We start from the raw sequence: 17,820 nt of genomic DNA, 5'->3' as shown, positions 1-17,820 counted from the left end.
TCCATCGTCCGCTCTACCTCAAAACAGCCTTCCCCTCATACGTCTCCACTGCCTTGCTAAACAACTCCTTACACGGAACCCTCGACCCCAATCTCGCACAAAGCAAGAACGCTCCTGAGAGTTTTCGATGCAGCGAATATGTCTCTTCGGGAGGCGGCGCAAGCCTTTCCTTGACCATGACTGGGATCAGACCACGCACTCTGTCCGTGATAGTTTGGTCTCTGAAATCGTAGATCTCAGGTCCACTGCCACTGAACGGCTCAGCAAGCGTGAGGACACTCTGGATATGAGCGTCGAGCATAGCGGGGCTCTCGCTACCGGTTAGGTAGCCGAGTTCGAGGGAGAGGTCGCGGATGGAGTCGCGATCGCCTTTAGAGGCTGCAATGAGGACTTTGATGTAGGGCTCAACAAATTTGTCTGGGTAGTCTCGTGAAGCGCCGAAATCTAACAGCTCGATTTTCTGGGCGGAAGCGTTGTAGAGGAAGTTTGTCCAGTTTGGATCTGTCTGCATGAACTTGAACTCTACGATCTCGCGTAGACAGAGACGTAGGATTTGGGTGCCGATCCAATCGCGTTGCTCTTGAGTAAGGGTTTTGAGCTTAGTGACGCCGACGCCTTGCATCAGCTCTGCGGTCAGCACGGTAGGACCACAGGCTTCAGGAAAAACCTTGGGAACAGTGAAGACGTCTGTGTCATCTTGGAGGAGGTCGCGGAAACGAGTTTGGCATTCAGCCTCGCGTGTGTAGTCGCACTCCCAACCTAGTTCTGTTCGAGCGTTGGCAATGGTCTTGTCTAGGTATAGACCTTTTGGTAGAAGACGAGATGCTGTCAGCAGGAGAGATAGATTGCTAAGGTCAGAGTCGATGGAGTTGGCAACGCCAGGGTACTGAATCTTGACAGCAACTGCCTGGCCGTTGGACTTGAGTACTGCTTTGTGTACCTGCCCAATCGAAGCGGCTGCGATAGGCACATCTTCGATGGATTCGAAAAGGTCACGCCAGTTTTCCCCAAGGTTGCTGCTCAGGACTTTATTCCGTTGTGAGGCTGGCATGTAGTCTGCACTATCCTGCACTCGCTGCAATACGTCGTGGATCTCAGGCGGCAGCATCTTGATGTCTTGGAAACTGATCATCTGCCCCAGCTTGAGAGCGGCACCTCGCATGCGCGAGAGCTTTGCAACTAGTATTTCCATATTGCCAGGACTGAGCATTAGCGACCCAGTTGCTGATGCAGCGCCGCCGGTCGCTCGTCGGAGACCTTCACCAACAGCTCCGAGAGCCATGCTTGTGCCTAGACCAGCATACTGCCATATGCGACCGAACCGTGATGCTGGGACTCTCGATTCTCGTAGCGCATAAGAGGCCTTCTCTGGTTGTGTGGCTACCTCATTGGGTGACTGTTGTACATCTGTCAGCAAATCAGCAGGCTTCAGGCAAGCGGATATACATTTCATACCTCACACATAGCCGCGTTTGACTGCACGTCCTGGGCCAATTGAGATGCCAGATCTTCCATCTCCTTCGAGGTGGTTGCCGGCTGAGGCTCTTGTGTCGAAGGCTGGCTTTGCTGCTGCTGCACTGGCGCTACGGGCCTATCGTCAAGTGGATGTCTGCCGCTGGTCTTTGGTATGGGCCTGTCGTCGAGCGGGTGTCTACCACTGCTCTTTCGTTCCGCAAATTCCTTCCTCGAGAAGGGGTCACTTCCTAACATCCTTGCAACCTTTCTTGAATGGAAGACGTCTGTGTTGATACCCTCTGGTACATCCTCCACTTGTCCCTGCCCAGGCTTCGGAGGGTTATAGAACACATCCTGATTTATTTGCTTGTCCTCTACATGTTCATCACTTTGCTGTCTCGTTCCTGAGGTCTTTGGTATCTGTGTTTGAGGGTGTGAGGCGGTTGTTGGTTGTGATTCGACCGATCTCGTGTAGAAGACGTCTCTGTCGTGACCTTTCTGAAGCTTCTCGGTTTGTGGTGATATGGGAGTTTGTTGCGGGTCGTTCGCATGTGCAGGGATAGTTTCAGCGGCTTGAGTCGAAGCACCTCTGGGATTTCCGGGTAACGGTATCGTAGTCTCTGTGGACTCTACCGGTTTGATGCCTTCGTCTTTGTGACGGACCGATTCACCCTGGTCCTCAGCCAGAGGCTCCTTCGGCGCTTCGTGTACCGGCCTCTCGGAGAATGTATCCTGACCCTTCTCCTCCTGTTCGAGGGTCAAACCCTGGCTCGGTATTGTCCCGTCTGGAAGTGGTGATCTGGGGGCCTTTTTCTGCTCAACCTCCAGCTCGTCGGTGGGTGGAGGTTCCTGGGCGCTGTTCTGAGCGGATCGATCGTAGTGGTGATCTTGCTCTACGCCTTCTCTTACATCATCTACTGGTTTTTCCTTCTCCACCGTCCCTCTTCTAGGTATGTCGGACTGCCGTGTCCATTGTGTATTCGTCGCCCGGTCCGCTGCGGCTCTCGCGTAGGAAGGAGCTTCTTCGCTGAAGCGTTGTGAGAGGGCAATGGCAGCCGCTGCTGTGAGGGTGACGCAGTCCGTCTGACTCTTGACGGCTTTCGCTAACGACGAAGTTTTGTTGTAGGCATCCCACTGGCTCGATCGAAGCGCGATGTGCTTCTGTGCGACGGATTTCGAGGCATTGAAGAGTTTGGCGGCATCAACGAGCCGTCTGCCTGCCATTGCGATCGGATGAAAGAACTACCGGGAGATATGACACATGACGAGAAGTGCTAGAGCGGTGCGTAAGATGTGGAGGCCGTCGTGAATCCATCAAAGTTATGCGCGTCATAGCTGCATCAAGTTAGGCCTAAGTGCGGAAATGGCACGATTGGCTGGCTTTCATTCCGAGCAAGGGTCTTGATCGCCTGGTGGGGCATTCATACCCTCAACAGAGCGACCGCCTGAATTGTCATACTCACGCGATCGCATTTCCTAAAAACCCACCGTCCTTATTAGTCGCTGAACCCGGCCCTATGCTGCTTTTTGTCACCAATCAGGAAGCGTATCCATCTAGTAACACGAATAGACCAGTACTCGTGCCTGGTAGCACCAATCGGTACACTCCAGACGGCACGGGAAGATAGCGACTATTTGGCCTATCAGTCTGGACTGATTCAAGTGAAAGATACAAGTGTTCTCTCAGAAGCCCTCAAAATACCCAAAACTCGCCTCGGAAATTCCACTCCAGAATCTCAAGTCAACCGAAGCCAACCCAAGAGAACGAACAGCAAACATGAAAATCGCCTGTCTCCAATTCGCTCCAGAAGTCGGACGCGTCCAAGAGAACATCAAAAGAGCCGATGACATCCTCCGATCCGCCGCAATACCCAGCGACCTAACCTGGCTCGTCCTACCTGAACTCGCCTTCTCGGGCTACAACTTCCAATCGCTCGAGGAAATCAAACCATTTCTCGAGCCCACCACATCCGGAATCTCCACGCAATGGGCACAGCAAGTAGCAAAACACTACAATTGCCACGTGACAGTTGGTTATGCAGAGGTCACCATCCCGGATACCAATCCCGAGGACAGTCAAACGCAGTATAACTCCACTGTCACTGTATCACCAAGAGGAGAAGTGCTGCACAACTACCGGAAATCCTTTCTCTACTATACAGACGAAACATGGGCGTCTGAGGGCCCGGGGTCAAGATCACACAAACTATCCGATACCTCATCACCAGACTCGCCCTTCTACGCTGGCCAACTAGGTGATCTGGGGAAAGTCACTATGGGGATATGTATGGATATCAATCCCTACAAGTTTGTCTCTCCATGGTCTGATTACGAGTTTTCCTCTCTCGCCCTGTCGTCGCAATCGCCAATTGTTTGCATAAGCATGGCTTGGTTATGTCATCTTACGCCCACGGAACTCATGCAGGACCCATCACAACCAGATATTGCAACAGTGGCATATTGGGTCGAACGTTTCCAACCGCTCGTTGACGCTGGAGGGGAGAAGCCTATATTTGTTATCTTGGCGAACCGGTGTGGAATGGAGAAGGGTGTCTGCTATGCGGGTAGTAGTACGGTTTTGCGGATCGAGAAGGGAGTTGTTAGTTTATACGAAACAGCGGGCAAGAGCGAGGAGACGTGTTTGATTGTGGATCTGACCGAGCGGCCGAAATTCCAAGTGAGAAGCGGACGGTGATGGGGCAGAGGGGTTATTATTGAGGTTGGCTTCGTTTTACAGCTTGGTTGATCCAGACTTACGTAGGGGGTTCAGAGTTCGTTCTTCGTAAAGTTCTTGGCCGGAGAAACTTCTTTAAAGGTGGTCGTTGACGAACATTCCTTCAAAGAAGTGGCTATGGGTGTTCTGGCACCGTCGGGAGCGGACAAGAGCATAGATGGCGGCAGAAGTGTTTAAGGTGTTGTTGGAGGGGCCATGCTTGACTAGTTCTGGAACGACGTCAATGTCATGAGCATCATTGTTAGATACGAATACCGCAGTAATATACAGTCTTAACGGGAGTGTTGTGTATGTGCAGTCTACTCAGGCTCATACGTGATGACGAGCCGAAAATCACTCTAGTGTCACCCCGCATTTGACGTTCGTGACAAGAGCGACACCTTAAGCATTCCGCACCGAACTCCTCGGTGACTAAAGCTCCACATCACGATCATCAGTACTCCAGCAATTGTTTGTTGCGACCCAGCATGTGCTTTCATTCATCACTGCCTAGGATCTAAACCATCATGAATCGATTCCCTTCATTCCCATTTACAGACCCAAAGCGCCATGAATGAGAGGTAGGTAGGTATCCGGTAACGTGAAAAGAAATACCACCCATAGCATCCCTCGTTTGCAGATGTACTTCGCTTAGAAGACTGGTCGCTCGGTTCCCGCCATATGCGAAATTCCCAATGTAATCGCTCGTTTCGTGTAGAGAAGATTGTCGTTGCAGGAACAAGTAGTGATTGGGAATCGAGAATCGAGTGAGGGATGGTTTGTCGGGGGCGATACGCTTAGATACCGAGACGGGTCTTGCGCCAGTGTCGTCGCTTGGCGTTGTACCTGTGAGTAGAATGTCAGTCTCGTGCTCCCATTATCATATTGTAAGATTCCCGTAGTGTCCAGTAGCGACGATCGGAAGCGGCGAGGATGTGCGTATCGTGAGTGGTGCGTACCTGATGGTGTTGCCGGTCCTCAGGCGAATCCACTGAGGGATGGGGCGGTTCTGCTTCTGCGCGCGCGCAAGCTTCTGCTTGGTGCGGAAAGACTTCTGGGACTATGAATGTGTCAATAACGGATCCTAGACATGTTCGCAACCGCGGAGAGTGATATCATACCGGCATCTTGACTGCTTGTTGTGAGTAGTCGGATGTCGAAAGGTGTTGTCGTTGTCGGAAAAAAGCCAGAATATTGATCGATGTTGGTGCGCTTGGCAGGCGGCAAGCAAAACCGGCTAGGCTGTGTTGGGTGCGCTAGCGGAGCTCTAGCGTCATTACTGTCTTTATCACCTCTTATGCAACAACATCGGAGGCTTGCTACTGCGAAGCCTTGAATTATCCGAAGAAATGCGATGACACTGAACGATGTGACTGGAATGGTGTGCTATTGAGAGGCTCAGCTTTGAGTTCAGCCTTTGCCGCTTGCACTTGGCTCTGCGACGTGACGCTGCACGAACATGCATGTCAAACGTTGCGTAGAGTCGCAGACCGCGCAAGGTCTGAGGCTTACAATGTACGCTTCAGGCTGGGCATGAAGAAGTGACGGCAGAAAAAGAACGGATCAAGGATGTTTCAGCTGACTTCACGATAAACTGGATGCGGGTAATCCCTGAAGACAAGACCTTGAAACCAAAGCGGCCGAAATTCAATTGCGACAACGGCGACATGAATGCTTGATTTGCCTTTCCTGCCTTATTTTCCCAACCGGTCTCGTCTGCTTGGAGTCGTGACTTTCTTCTTGTAAGCCCCTCTTGTTCCGACACTCCTTGCCGCAGACCTTTTCTTTCTTCTTTTAGATCGACGCGTATTACAAGCTTTTGAGAAAACCTTATACGCGTTCTTAGATGCGAATACACTTGAGTTGTGAAATAATACGCTTCCAGCTTCCAGCTAGGCTTATCCTACCCAAGGACTTTTTGTTCGATACTATAATACATTGCCGACTCAATTGTCAGGCTCATCTTCAGATCACTCCTGCTGCGACATGTGTGTCGGGAAGTTGTAATCCGTGTAATCGATATGTACAAACGCGCGATCAACATACGGTACACTCTCTGTATCGTCATTAGCTCATATACCTTGGAAGGAAAGAAAAGGACGAGAACTTACCGAGCACATACTGCAAACTCTCACCCAAATCATGGCTATCCCTCAAACTGAGGTTCTCATCAACCACGATATCTACTTCGACGTTCAGCTTGTCGCCCGCATGGTAAGCCTGCAGTCCTTGGATCCTCTTGATAGACTTTGCGAAACGCATTGTCATGTAAAGGAGAATGTTACGCTCATCCGCCGTGGCACTAGCGCCAGTCAAGTTGCGAATATGCTCCACGGATGTAGCACTCCAGTTGATAATAACGTACGCGGAGAGCAAGATACCACCGAGTGAGTCGAGCCACCAAATCTTCGCAAAGTAGCCCACGAGCGGGAAGAGGATGGAGAAGGTGTTGAAGACGACATCGGTCATTGCGTCTTGGGCTAGTGCTTGAACGGAGGAGTTGCGGATGAGGCGGCACCAGAGCCAGCAGAGACCTTTGATGACGACCGTAGCGGCCATGATGGCCACAGCGGGGATAGTTAACTGTACGATTGTATGGTCAGGTCCAGAGAGTCTGGAAATGCCTTCGATGCCGACTTGGAAGAAGGACGTCATCATGATGACGGAGAAGATGAGTACACCGATAGGTTCGAGACGTCGACGACCGACCGGGTAGGCATATCTGTCTTGACGTGCGATCATCCAGGATGTAAACCAGACGATGGCGGTGGAGAGGAAGTCGAGGGCTGCATCAACCAAACTAGCCACCACGGAGAGCGACGAAGTCAAGACTGTGACAACAATCTTCATGATCAGGAGGGCAGTGTTTGCACTGAGGTTGACGTATAGCGCTAGCTTGACAATCGGACTTTCGGTGTCTTCGTCTTCTTCGGGAACCCAGTCTTTTAACTTGGAGTTGGCGATTTCTAGATCTTCTTCGTCTTCTACAGCGTTATCGTGTGCTAGGAGCGGGGTATTCTCGTCTGCTTCGGGGACCTTGTAGAGGTTTTTGGGTGTGCGCTTGACCATAGGTTTGTTTGCGCCATTGCCGTTGTTCAGACTACCCGACGAACCACTTCGCCCGTTCTCGCTGTAATAACCAGGTGTGTTTGTACCGTTTGTACCGTAGCCGGGAGTAACAGCGAGTGGGGTGCTGACAGCCGAAGACTCTTCGGTAATGGTAGTGGGGATCTTGACGGCGCCGGATTCAAGATTCGTGTACTCTTGAATGAGGTTGTGCGGGAGTGAGGAATCGAGCAAACGGTCAATGTACAAGTAGTGCTGCAGAAGCTGGTTGTTACGCTCATAGTATTCCCGTATCGGCTTCTTCATGCCCTTCAGCTCTTCTTCCGTCTTGTAGTACTTTTCCCACTTGTACCTGGGATTGGAGTTGCCAATCAAGCGCTGGCTCCTCATCTGCGGTGTGTTGAGCACATGCGCGCCTATGCTGCTCCTCCGATCCGAATCGCGATCGTAAGGCATCATAAGCCCGTTTCTGTATGCCTCCAAGTCTTCATCGTCCGTGTCGCTGCCTCGGCGCTCACTGCTGCGTATTGTAGACGGCCGACGCGCGCTGTTGAGTAGCGAAGGAAGGTGATGTCCACGCGTAGATATTGCGGAAGCTTCGTTCTGGGTAGGAAGAAAGAGCTTCGAACTTGCTAGACGTGGGAGGCTGGATGAGCGCGGGACAGTCACTGGCGAGGGCGACTTGGGCGGTGGTGTGGATGGATAGTCTGGCATGGCTGCGATTGGGATGCTGTCGCTGAAGAGGCGTGATTAGAGGGCCAATTCCTTCGAATCAAGGTCCTGCGCGTAAACGCGACGAAAAGAATAAGCCAATCTCGTGCCGTCCTCTTATCTCAATAGCGCAGCGCGATGAACTACTGCAGAAAACTTGAACAGGTAAATGCGTGCGCCAGCTGAATTGTCTTGAGATGAAGGGCGATGCGGAGCGTCAAAAGAAGATGTTGTGAAGCATTTCAGCCGTGTCAAAAGCCCAAGGGACTATATGGACCGTGGTGCCGCCGACGCGTGCGGGAATGCGACGAGCAGGTTCGCCGAAACAAGAGGGTCCTGCACCGGAGACGGGATCGACATATCTGAGGCCCACAAATCCTTGCACCTGCATCCACTTTAGCTATGGCCATAGCTTCTCACTAACAATCTGGGGTTCGTGAGCCGAGACGCCATCACAAGATTTTGGCCATGGTTTCGTCTCTTATGTTTCACGTAGTCACATATAGCTCGTCTAGAAGGCCATTTTGATTCGTTTTCTCTACGGTATCTTCCGCTGAAACCCTGCTCCATCGAATTTAGCCCATCTAGCCGTTCTGTGCCCGCTCTGCTGAGGACCCACATTGACCGGCAGTCTCAAGTAATGTATTCGTCCCCACGGTGGTACAGTAGCGCTGTTCCAGGTCTCAAACTCCTGTCTTGGCTGTCTATCACATCTCAGAGCCCGGCATAGTATCTTGGACCCTTGACACCAATCTGCCCTAGCGCGTACTCCAGAATGCCTATGCCTTGTTGCACCGTTCCTCCATGCCCAAGGCATCTTGCAAGCACGCATCAATGAGTATGTTAAATATATACGGATGGTTGCGTATGCGCTCCCGGCATTGCTTCTTGTCCTGGACTCGATGCTCGTGCAAGATGCAAGAATGGGGCAGAGTTAATTCCCGCTGAGACGAGGCACCATGCTTATTCGGGAAAACTTTGTCCCTATATATCTCGACCTTCAGAATAGCGACCTCGAGAGCGAAGTCTTTATGCGTCTCTTTCAGGTCACACAGCAGCCTGGTAGCGTCCTCGTACGAAGAATCCCAAATGTACCAGGTGGCCACGGAAAGTACTAAGAAGCGGATGAACTTGGAAGACTGCGGCAAATTTGCGTATGCATGCTCGATCAGATCTTGGTCAGGACTGGAAGGCCATTTCCATACATGCGGCTGTGCAATCAAGGCAGTCAATATGTCATCTCGAAACTGGGGAATGTCGTACTTGTCAGCGAAAACGTAGAGGCGCAGGAACGAAGCACGCATCAACTGGCAATCGACCACCGACTCTGGATTCGTCCAACGCGAATCGTTCTTCTTCCTTTCATCATGGTAGCCTTTTTCGTCGATTCCAGGAATGGTAGTGGTTTCATCCCTCAATTTTGTCATGAGTTTCTGGAGGACGGCGTCATGTGTACGCATGGAAGCAGCACTCGACTGAGAATTGGCTTGGAAGTGTGTCCACTGCAGGAATATCCGGAAGGTCTGTTCGGAAACGTCTGTCAAGGGTAGAATGCGATCCGTAGCCTCTTTGAAAGGACCCTCGAACGCGCCGCGAAAGTACAGTGAGACAGCCGAAAGCTGATCGCGGTAGACGGGAATATCGACTGCCACATCTGCTTCGCCGACACGCATGGTGACCATTTCGAAACTCATGGTTCTGTCATGTATGTCAGCTTTATCTCCAAAGTCGCGGAGTTGTCGGTATGTCATGTTCCTTACAGAAAGTTTGGGAGCATCTTGCCGCTAGGTGTATGACCAGAGGCCATCGCGATGACTAGACTTGAGCTGCGCTGAGTGTGGTGGCTATTCTCGATGGATGGTGGATGTGAGTTGACCTGTGCGATATGATTATATCGTATCGTTTCGCTTTTAAGCGAGAGAAGTGTAGTGAAGGCGGGTCCCCTATGGACGTGTTCATCGCTTGTCCTCTCATCCCAGACTGGTACTTTCGAAAAGCCAATGCTCGGGTCTGCATTCTGACCGCCGGGTTGGATGCCGTATTTGTAATAGCTGAGATATTCTGCTGGTCTCAGCGGTGGTGTGCGTCCTTTTCGTTTTGTCATGCTGATGTCTAGAGTAGAGAAGAAGCATTACCTTGAAGACGTCAAATGTTCTCAGGGAATTCCAGTGACGTCTTGAGGTGAGCACTGAGGTATAGCGGGAAGGCGCGACGCATCAGCTTGTCGCCATCTTGAAGAAGGCACAACCGGACAGAACTAAACACGCACTTACGGTAGGCCAAGCTTGCGTCGACATATGAAGTCCTCAAATGCTGGGAACAAGATGATAGGTAGAGGACGTAAGATTGGCTAGAGGCATGAAGAACGCGCAAACGCGCAACAGTTGCGTAGCGTATATCGAAATGTTATGTGAGAAAGTGGGGGAGGCGTGGTGAATTATCACCAACAATAAACCAAGCATGACTGATATGCTAACATCCCTCTCTAGATATTTCCGCCTCCATGTTATGCCCGTCCCAGCACGCCCTATGTGTGCAAAAACGCCGCCCAATGCCATATAATACAAAAACGTCTCCCTACACAGTCACCCAGCCTACAGTCCCTCCACACTCAATCCCGGAGTCGCACCTCTATACTTCTCCTTCCTCGCCTCGATCTCCTCCTTCATCCTGGCCTGTCTTTCTTCCCTTCCCACACCTCTGACATACTGCAGCAACCTCAGCGCACCCGTCGGCGTGACACCTTCAACCCGCCTGGCCATGCCTACGCTTTCTGGTCTGGCTACCTCCAACGCTCTCTTCTCTTCAAAGCTCAACCCAAAGATGGATTCGTAGTCGAGGTCAAGTGGTAATTTCAGGTTCTCGTCCTTGAGCCACCTGGCTTGAGAGGCAGTTTGAGCGGCGACATAGGGCGCATATGTGGCTTCGATGTGTACGCGGTCTTGTATGCGCTGTGTGAATTCTCTAATCTCAGGGAGGAGACTTGCAAGACTTGATGGGGTCGTGTTTGGTAGACGGAGGAGGTCGTATGCGGAACGTTTGGTACTGTCGTTTCTAACAGGGAAACCTTCGTTATTCCAGTCTGTCCATCCCATAGTCTTGGATTGAAGGACCTGTGTTAAAGTAGCCATTTGCTCGGCTTCGTCTTCGAATGCTTTCCAGCGCGAGTCGCCAACTACGCCGGCGGCTCGACCCATGGCCGTGAGACGTGTGTCGGCGTTATCGGCGCGAGCAGACATACGGTATTCGGAGCGAGAGGTGAACATACGGTACGGTTCTGAGACACCCTTGGTGATGAGGTCGTCAATCATAATGCCGATGTATCCATCCGCTCTCGTCAAGACCATGGCTTCTTTTCCTAAGCTCTTCAGGCCGGCGTTGATACCAGCAATCAAACCCTGTCCTGCTGCTTCTTCGTAGCCGGTTGTACCGTTGATCTGGCCTGCTAGGAAGAGCCCCGAGATATTCTTGGTTTCAAGTGTAGAGCGAAGATGTCGTGGATCAACGTAGTCGTATTCTACGCCATAACCAGGCTGTAACATGGTGACGTTCTCAAGGCCCTTGATAGTTTTAAGCATGGTGTTCTGTACATCTGCAGGGACTGTGCAGGAAATTCCATTGGGATAAATCATATCGCTGTCGAAACCTTCCGGCTCCAGCCAAACGATATGCGATGTCTTATCTGCGAAACGAATTACCTTCGATTCTAGGGAAGGGCAGTATCGCGGTCCTTTGACGGTTTCGCGAATGTGTATAGATTTGTCAAGGTTGTTTCGTATTACGTCGTGGGTTGCTTCGTTCGTTCGTGTCTCGTGATTCAGTAGTTGGTTCTCGACCTGTACTCGCTCGTTCATATAGCTGAATGGCATGGGTGGATCATCACCCTCTTGCGCTTCTAGGACTTTGTAGTCGATCGTCTTTCCGTCCAGTCGTGGTGGTGTTCCCGTCTTCAGTCTTCCCATTGTGAAACCGGCATCCTTCAAGCTCTTACTCAGTCCAAAAGTCGCAGCTTCGCCCATGCGACCCGATGGATATGACTCCAGCCCGATGTGTATTTCGCCACCAAGAAACGTGCCAGTCGTTATAACAACATTGCCTGTCGGTATTATCTCCCCACTCTCCAACCTCACACCAGTAATTTTCCCATACTGGCCCTTCGATCCCTCCTCTTGCGTCCTGTCCACAATGATATCCGCCACACTGCCCTCTACGACACCCAGCCCCTTGTATCCTAGCATCTCGTCCTTCATATATCTCTTATACAGCGCCCTGTCGATCTGCGCTCTGGGACCCCACACTGCAGGGCCTTTCTTCCTGTTCAGTACCCTGAATTGTACACCGGCTTTATCCACAATACGTCCAACGACACCATCCAGCGCATCGATTTCGCGAAGCATAGTTCCCTTTCCGATGCCGCCGAAAGAAGGGTTGCAGGAGCAGACACCGAGGTTGTGGACGGAAGGCGTTATGAGGGCTGTTCGTGCGCCGGAGCGGGCTGCTGCTGCGGAGGCTTCACATCCTGCATGACCGCCGCCGATTACTATCACATCGTATGGTCTATATAAAAGTCAGAATTGGTCCAATGGTGGGTTTGAAAGTGTAGTGGCGTACCGATCAGCGCCAGACACAGTCGCAAATGTGCGTGGATGGCGGGTGAAGCGATTCAACGACCGTACCCGGGGCGCATGGCCCCAGAGCTGACGCGCTGGTAGTGGCACGACTCTGTGCATTGTGTAAAATTGCTGTGTTGGACTTTAGATGCCGTACTACAAAAAGTTGGGATGGGCCAACTCGGAGGTCTTCGTTCGCCGCATCACGTCCGTGCACAAGTGGGCAGTTTGTAAGAACGCAATACTTAGGTTGCTCAATCGATGCCTTGATCGGCGTCTGGGCAAGAGAGATTTCCTTACCAGGATTTCCTGGATGTTAGTGTATGTCCAAGTTTTCTGAAGAAAAAAGGTATCATTCCGTAAATCCCAAGCCACGCCACTCCTAGAGTAGAGATCATACAAAGTGAACTTTCAGTCCATAGTGGTACATTCAAATATCGTAAAGAGAAGTCCCGTAAAGAGATCCTACAGCGCCGAGCAAGATATGCTTCATCAGGAACCATCGATCCAGCACACAACATCTTCCACTTGCGGGTATTATAAGAGAATCGCCGTTGGGTAATATCCTAGTCGAAACAGCAGGCAAAACCGTTCGTTTAACCTAACCTTCCTGAACAAGACCCTCGTCCGTAGTCTCCGTCTCCTCAGTAGCACGAGGGCGAGATAAGACGTCGAAGTTGCCTGCATCGAAATTAGCAATCCATCTCCTCACTAGTCCAACACTCCAAAAACATACGTGCAACCAAGCTCAAGTTGCTCTTCTTGTTGCCCTCAGCGTCAAGGTACGTCTCCATGCGCGCATCAGCGTCAACATAGAGTAGCGATCCCTTTGGCAAGTTCATGAGGAAATCCTTCTGTGCTCCCTGTACGAAACTCGCAATCCGGAACCAGCTGGTCTTCTTGTCATCGCCCTTGCCGTAGTTTGTTCCTACTATGTATCGAACTAGTGTCCTGTCGCCGGATATGGTGACTTCTTCGGGTGCAACACCTAGACGGCCAATAACGGTCATGCGCGCGACTTGCGAGGGTCGGGTGGAGGAGAAGCTGCGTGTGAAGGCCGAGGTGGGAGCGCGAGCTGCGGCGCGGAATGTGGAGGAAAACATCGTCGCTGTTGTTTTTTGTGGTGCAGAATTGGCGGGTTGCGTACTTTTCGGTGGTCGAATTGACGGCTGTGGGGTGGACGTTGTTGTGATGCGAGGCGGGTGGGGGTGTTGGGGCGCGACGCGGTTTGGGCCAAGTTGGGCTTGGACGCTAAGGGACGCTCACACGTGCGTCTCTGCCGTTCAACTGCACATCATCTCCCTTTCGTCTGCCATTGGTCATCATCTGCTTATTAGAGAAACCTAACTAGTCTATAGTCTCTTTTGTTACAGGGTATATGCTTTTGTGATCCAAACGCCTCTTGTGGACAGCCCATGTTCCTCAAAGTCTCTCATCCAGTGGGCTTCATCCCGCTTTGACTATCGCCTTGCCTTCTTCTTCTCCCTCTCATCCTCTTCACTGTCGTAATCCTTGTAGATTCCAACTGGTTGAGTCTTTTCCCACGCACCTGTAAAGACAGCCTTCTCTCCCTCTTTCAGCGCATACTTGAGTAGCGCCTCCCGAGGGTCCTCGTCTCTCATATCACTGCCTTCGATCTGCTCCATGACATACTTCTGATCAGGCGTTGACTTTGCAAAAGGCGTCGTAGCTGGGATATGCGGTCTCCGTGGATCCCTGCTTTTGCCGGATGCTGTGAGACCGATCGTGGGATGGCGCGCTGAGAATGAGGCTGCGTTGCCAGAAGGATCATGTGCTTCACCAGCCATTCCGAGAGGATCCATATCTACAGTGAGAGATGGGTCATCATCGAGATGCCGCTTCTTAGGTGCCTTGCTGAGGATTGTGAGAGCGCCAGCGCTGGAGAGCTTGGGATTGAAGAGGATTGTTGTCTGACCGTTGGCTGAACCTGTGAGAATCTGGTTGAGCCTGGGATGCCAGTTGACTGTGATTAAAGGAGACCCTGGAGTTACTGGTGTTACAAGCTCTGGGCGAAGAGTTGCAGGGTTGAGGATGTGGAGGTGGCCAGTCTCTGATCCTGTGACTATGCTCTGCGAGTTGGGCGCAAACTTAATGTTCGATGTCGGATATTGCGAAGACGTTGACGGATGTGATGTGGTGTTAAGAGGCGTCTTGAACTTCCTGGTATCCCACAACTTGATCGTGTCGTCTCCTCCTCTTGTAATGACCAGCCTGCCATCTGCGCTGATATCCAGCCCACTTGTCCAAGTATCCCTCGCATGGGCTTCTTTAATTTCTGCTGTTGGTCGGTGGTATGGACCTTCACCACCCCACATGACCAGACTTCCGTCTAGTGCTGCTGACACAAGCATACTGCTTCCTCCCTCGGCCGCCGCACCCCATGCGATGGCCGTCATCCTTGTCATGCCTGCGCTACCGGAAGCTCTCGATTTGTGTACGATAACTTCTTCCTGCTTCATCCTCTTGTTCACGTCCCATATCCGCACTGTACTGTCTGTGCCTGCTGTAGCAAAACGATCGCGATTCGTTGGATGCCATGCGCCGCTCGTGATTTCGGCTGTGTGTCCTTTTGTGTTGTGCTTGTCTCTCAAGTACATGTCGCCCTTGACGAACTCCGATATAAGTTCTCCATCCCTGCTGAAAAGTCTTGCTTGTGAAGTCGCGGTAATGCATAGGAATTGGCCTCCAGAGTGTGGGCCGAACAAGACTTGATGTATCGAATGCGATTCTGCGGTTTGAGAGGGTTTTGTTGTAAAGGGATCTACCGTCTTGAATGCGCGGATGGTACTCGGCGTGAGCGCACTAAGGTCGTGCAACTTGAGTGTGCAGTCGTTTCCTCCGGTCACCAGCCGTGTTCCAGATGCATCGAGCGCAATCGTCGTGACTGCGCGGTCGTGGGTCTTGATGATCAATTCGTGAGAAACTGGATACTCGTCCTCCTCATCGCTCATATCACTGTCATCGTCGTCGGAATCCTTGTCGTCGTCGTCGGAACCGGCCTCTTTCTTCGCCTGTTTGCTTTCATCGACCACTGGCCTTCGGGCGCGCTCGATTTGCGCCTCTACGTTTACGGAGCCATCCTTCTTCCCAAACTCACTTGGGAGGTATTGCTTGGGAGCTTGTTCATCGTCTGCGGAGAAATCCATTGTCGTCTTGTACGTCAAGCACAGTAACTTCGGTTATTGTTGAGTCGACAGCTGGTCGCGAGAAAGTTCGAGGTGCAGGCGGCGGTATGACGCGCCGCGCTAAGGCAGTGGCCGAGTTGTCGGGACTGCCTTCACACATTGGATCTGTACTTCTTCATCTCAAACACCAACACCAATACCAAAATGTCTTGGTGTTCCAAGTACCCCTCAAGAAACAAGTTAAAGTTTGCCTAGATTCTCATACCCCGCTCGTCTTACGCATCACGACATGCCATATGTGAAGGCGTGACGAGCGTCCACGCCAGACAAAGGTCATGTAAACGTCAAACGACCGGCATTATGCTGGCATCAATAAGCACACACAACGTTCATTGACTGAGCAGCCTGCTCGGGTGATCATGTATACTAATATCGCTATCCGAGTTTTGTCCGGGTTACTCCAAAGATCACACCAGCAGCAGCTCACGGGTGGCGGCATCGTCATGTGCCAAGCGGCTCCGCCATGGTTCAGCCACAAACTTCCGCATATACAAGTATTTTAGCGTATAGAAGCCTCATATCGCCAAGAGCTCCGCTGAGAAATGGTCTGCCAAGTTGTGTGTTGTGATTCTAGATTCCGGTTTGCCATGCTTCTGCACCACTCAGAGCGTTCCAAACTCCGATGTTTCCGAACCGACGTCATGCGTTCACTTCGACACCTGGGCACCATCCACTCTCCTTGGCGATAGCTTCATGCTCCTTGTACCCTCAGCCTCAACACGTAATTACGTCTCCTCGGAGCCATCGTCTCGCTTGGCAAGCATTGTAACTCTAGCATATAAGTAGCTTGCTACCCCGCCCGACTCCCATTATGTACCTCATCGAATACATACACCGTTCAATACAGATATCACAAATCTTACGCGAACGATATTTACCATGCCTCACCACCACCCAGGAACCTGGGCCAGCAAGAGCGAACTCGACCCCACCAACCTCCCTTGGGCAGTCACAGCTCATCTCCTCGCCATCAACAATGACCAACTGCACCGCGTTACCAACCACCCCTTCCTCGAGCGTGCCGCAAAGGGTACCCTACCAAAACCTTTGATCGCTCAGTGGCTTGCAAACGATAGACAATACCTTCAAGGTTACCTCTCTACTATTAAGCACACCCTGAACCTTGTTCGCAGTACACACAAATCAACAACTGCGCCTGGTGACGAGCCAGACATTCCAACACGATTTATCGCGTGGTTAGAGTCTGCCATCAAGAACGGAGAGAGGGAGTTACGATTCTTCCAAGAAGTTGCTGAAATCTACAAAATCGACCTCCCAGCTACACCACTTCAAGAGAACGTAAAGTCAGAAGGCCTTCGTCGCTACGAAGCGCTGTTCGCCAGTGTCGCTTCTCAACAACCAAACACATTCATACCTTGGCTCGAAGGTGCCATCTTGCTATGGTCAACCGAGAAGGTATACTACGAGGCCTGGTCCTGGGCTCGCAGACAAGACGCTCAGTCTTCTCCTCGAAACTACGACAACGACCAGGATGGCGGTGCGATGCGAAGAGAATTCATTCCCAACTGGTCAAACCGCGACTTCCTCATGTTCGTCGAGCAGCTTGAGCGCATCGTCAATGAAGGAGTAAGCGACGCCGTTGATCGAGATGATGGAAAATGGGCAGAGGTCAAGGCTAGGGTTGACCCTATTTGGAGAGCGCTGCTCGATGCTGAGGAGGCGTTCTGGCCGGATGTACCCAGCAGCCACGGCAGTCTGATTGAACCTGGTGTTCAACGGGGTGTCGATGGCAAGATGGATGGAACCACTCTTCGTAGTACTGGAGACAACGAAATACTGAACCACAATCAGGGGGTCCGCAGTGGGGACATTAGCACTTTACGTAGTAACGAGTATGGTCAAGTAGTGAACTAGGATAGCTAGTCACTGGTCAATAGGTGCTGTGTAGGATAGTCACATTCCACTGGTGTCAACCGCCTTCTGTATAGATAATTCAATGAACTTCTAATGATTCGACGTCTGGTATATTTTTGTGTTATGCTGTATAACCACTGCCGCGCCACCGAATATTGTAGTCCAGCCATCTCGCACATCTGAG

At 51.5% G+C, this 17,820-nt stretch overlaps 8 protein-coding genes across 8 annotated transcripts; 2 read left to right on the top strand and 6 right to left on the bottom strand.

Annotated features, from left to right (window-relative positions):
• Positions 1-13: 13 nt before the first annotated feature.
• Positions 14-2,679, bottom strand: J4E82_001881 (uncharacterized protein; the record flags this gene model as incomplete). The annotated part of the gene is made up of 2 exons (XM_051728188.1): positions 14-1,396; positions 1,456-2,679. The coding sequence occupies 2 exons, from the start codon at positions 2,677-2,679 to the stop codon at positions 14-16; spliced, it is 2,607 nt and encodes an 868-aa protein (XP_051592070.1).
• A 553-nt stretch (positions 2,680-3,232) lies between these two features.
• J4E82_001880 (uncharacterized protein) lies at positions 3,233-4,150 on the top strand (the record flags this gene model as incomplete). The annotated part of the gene is made up of 1 exon (XM_051728187.1): positions 3,233-4,150. The coding sequence occupies one exon, from the start codon at positions 3,233-3,235 to the stop codon at positions 4,148-4,150; it is 918 nt and encodes a 305-aa protein (XP_051592069.1).
• A 1,988-nt stretch (positions 4,151-6,138) lies between these two features.
• On the bottom strand, positions 6,139-7,948 carry J4E82_001879 (uncharacterized protein; the record flags this gene model as incomplete). Its single annotated transcript, XM_051728186.1, has 2 exons — positions 6,139-6,224; positions 6,280-7,948. The coding sequence occupies 2 exons, from the start codon at positions 7,946-7,948 to the stop codon at positions 6,139-6,141; spliced, it is 1,755 nt and encodes a 584-aa protein (XP_051592068.1).
• A 776-nt stretch (positions 7,949-8,724) lies between these two features.
• On the bottom strand, positions 8,725-10,242 carry J4E82_001878 (uncharacterized protein; the record flags this gene model as incomplete). Its single annotated transcript, XM_051728185.1, has 3 exons — positions 8,725-9,643; positions 9,706-10,033; positions 10,215-10,242. The coding sequence occupies 3 exons, from the start codon at positions 10,240-10,242 to the stop codon at positions 8,725-8,727; spliced, it is 1,275 nt and encodes a 424-aa protein (XP_051592067.1).
• Positions 10,243-10,539: 297 nt separating this feature from the next.
• Positions 10,540-12,675, bottom strand: J4E82_001877 (uncharacterized protein; the record flags this gene model as incomplete). The annotated part of the gene is made up of 2 exons (XM_051728184.1): positions 10,540-12,502; positions 12,557-12,675. 2 exons carry the CDS (start codon positions 12,673-12,675, stop codon positions 10,540-10,542), a joined length of 2,082 nt encoding a protein of 693 aa, XP_051592066.1.
• Positions 12,676-13,156: 481 nt separating this feature from the next.
• Positions 13,157-13,565, bottom strand: J4E82_001876 (uncharacterized protein; the record flags this gene model as incomplete). The annotated part of the gene is made up of 2 exons (XM_051728183.1): positions 13,157-13,236; positions 13,292-13,565. 2 exons carry the CDS (start codon positions 13,563-13,565, stop codon positions 13,157-13,159), a joined length of 354 nt encoding a protein of 117 aa, XP_051592065.1.
• A 450-nt stretch (positions 13,566-14,015) lies between these two features.
• J4E82_001875 (uncharacterized protein) lies at positions 14,016-15,722 on the bottom strand (the record flags this gene model as incomplete). The annotated part of the gene is made up of 1 exon (XM_051728182.1): positions 14,016-15,722. The coding sequence occupies one exon, from the start codon at positions 15,720-15,722 to the stop codon at positions 14,016-14,018; it is 1,707 nt and encodes a 568-aa protein (XP_051592064.1).
• A 918-nt stretch (positions 15,723-16,640) lies between these two features.
• On the top strand, positions 16,641-17,636 carry J4E82_001874 (uncharacterized protein; the record flags this gene model as incomplete). The annotated part of the gene is made up of 1 exon (XM_051728181.1): positions 16,641-17,636. One exon carries the CDS (start codon positions 16,641-16,643, stop codon positions 17,634-17,636), a length of 996 nt encoding a protein of 331 aa, XP_051592063.1.
• Between the last annotated feature and the right edge of the window lie 184 nt (positions 17,637-17,820).

Source organism: Alternaria postmessia (assembly GCF_024291825.1).
Source record: "Alternaria postmessia strain BMP 2775 chromosome Unknown scaffold_7, whole genome shotgun sequence".
Taxonomy (NCBI): domain Eukaryota; kingdom Fungi; phylum Ascomycota; class Dothideomycetes; order Pleosporales; family Pleosporaceae; genus Alternaria; species Alternaria postmessia.
Note: the sequence above shows the minus strand (reverse complement) of the source record. Positions and strands in the feature narration are given on the sequence as shown.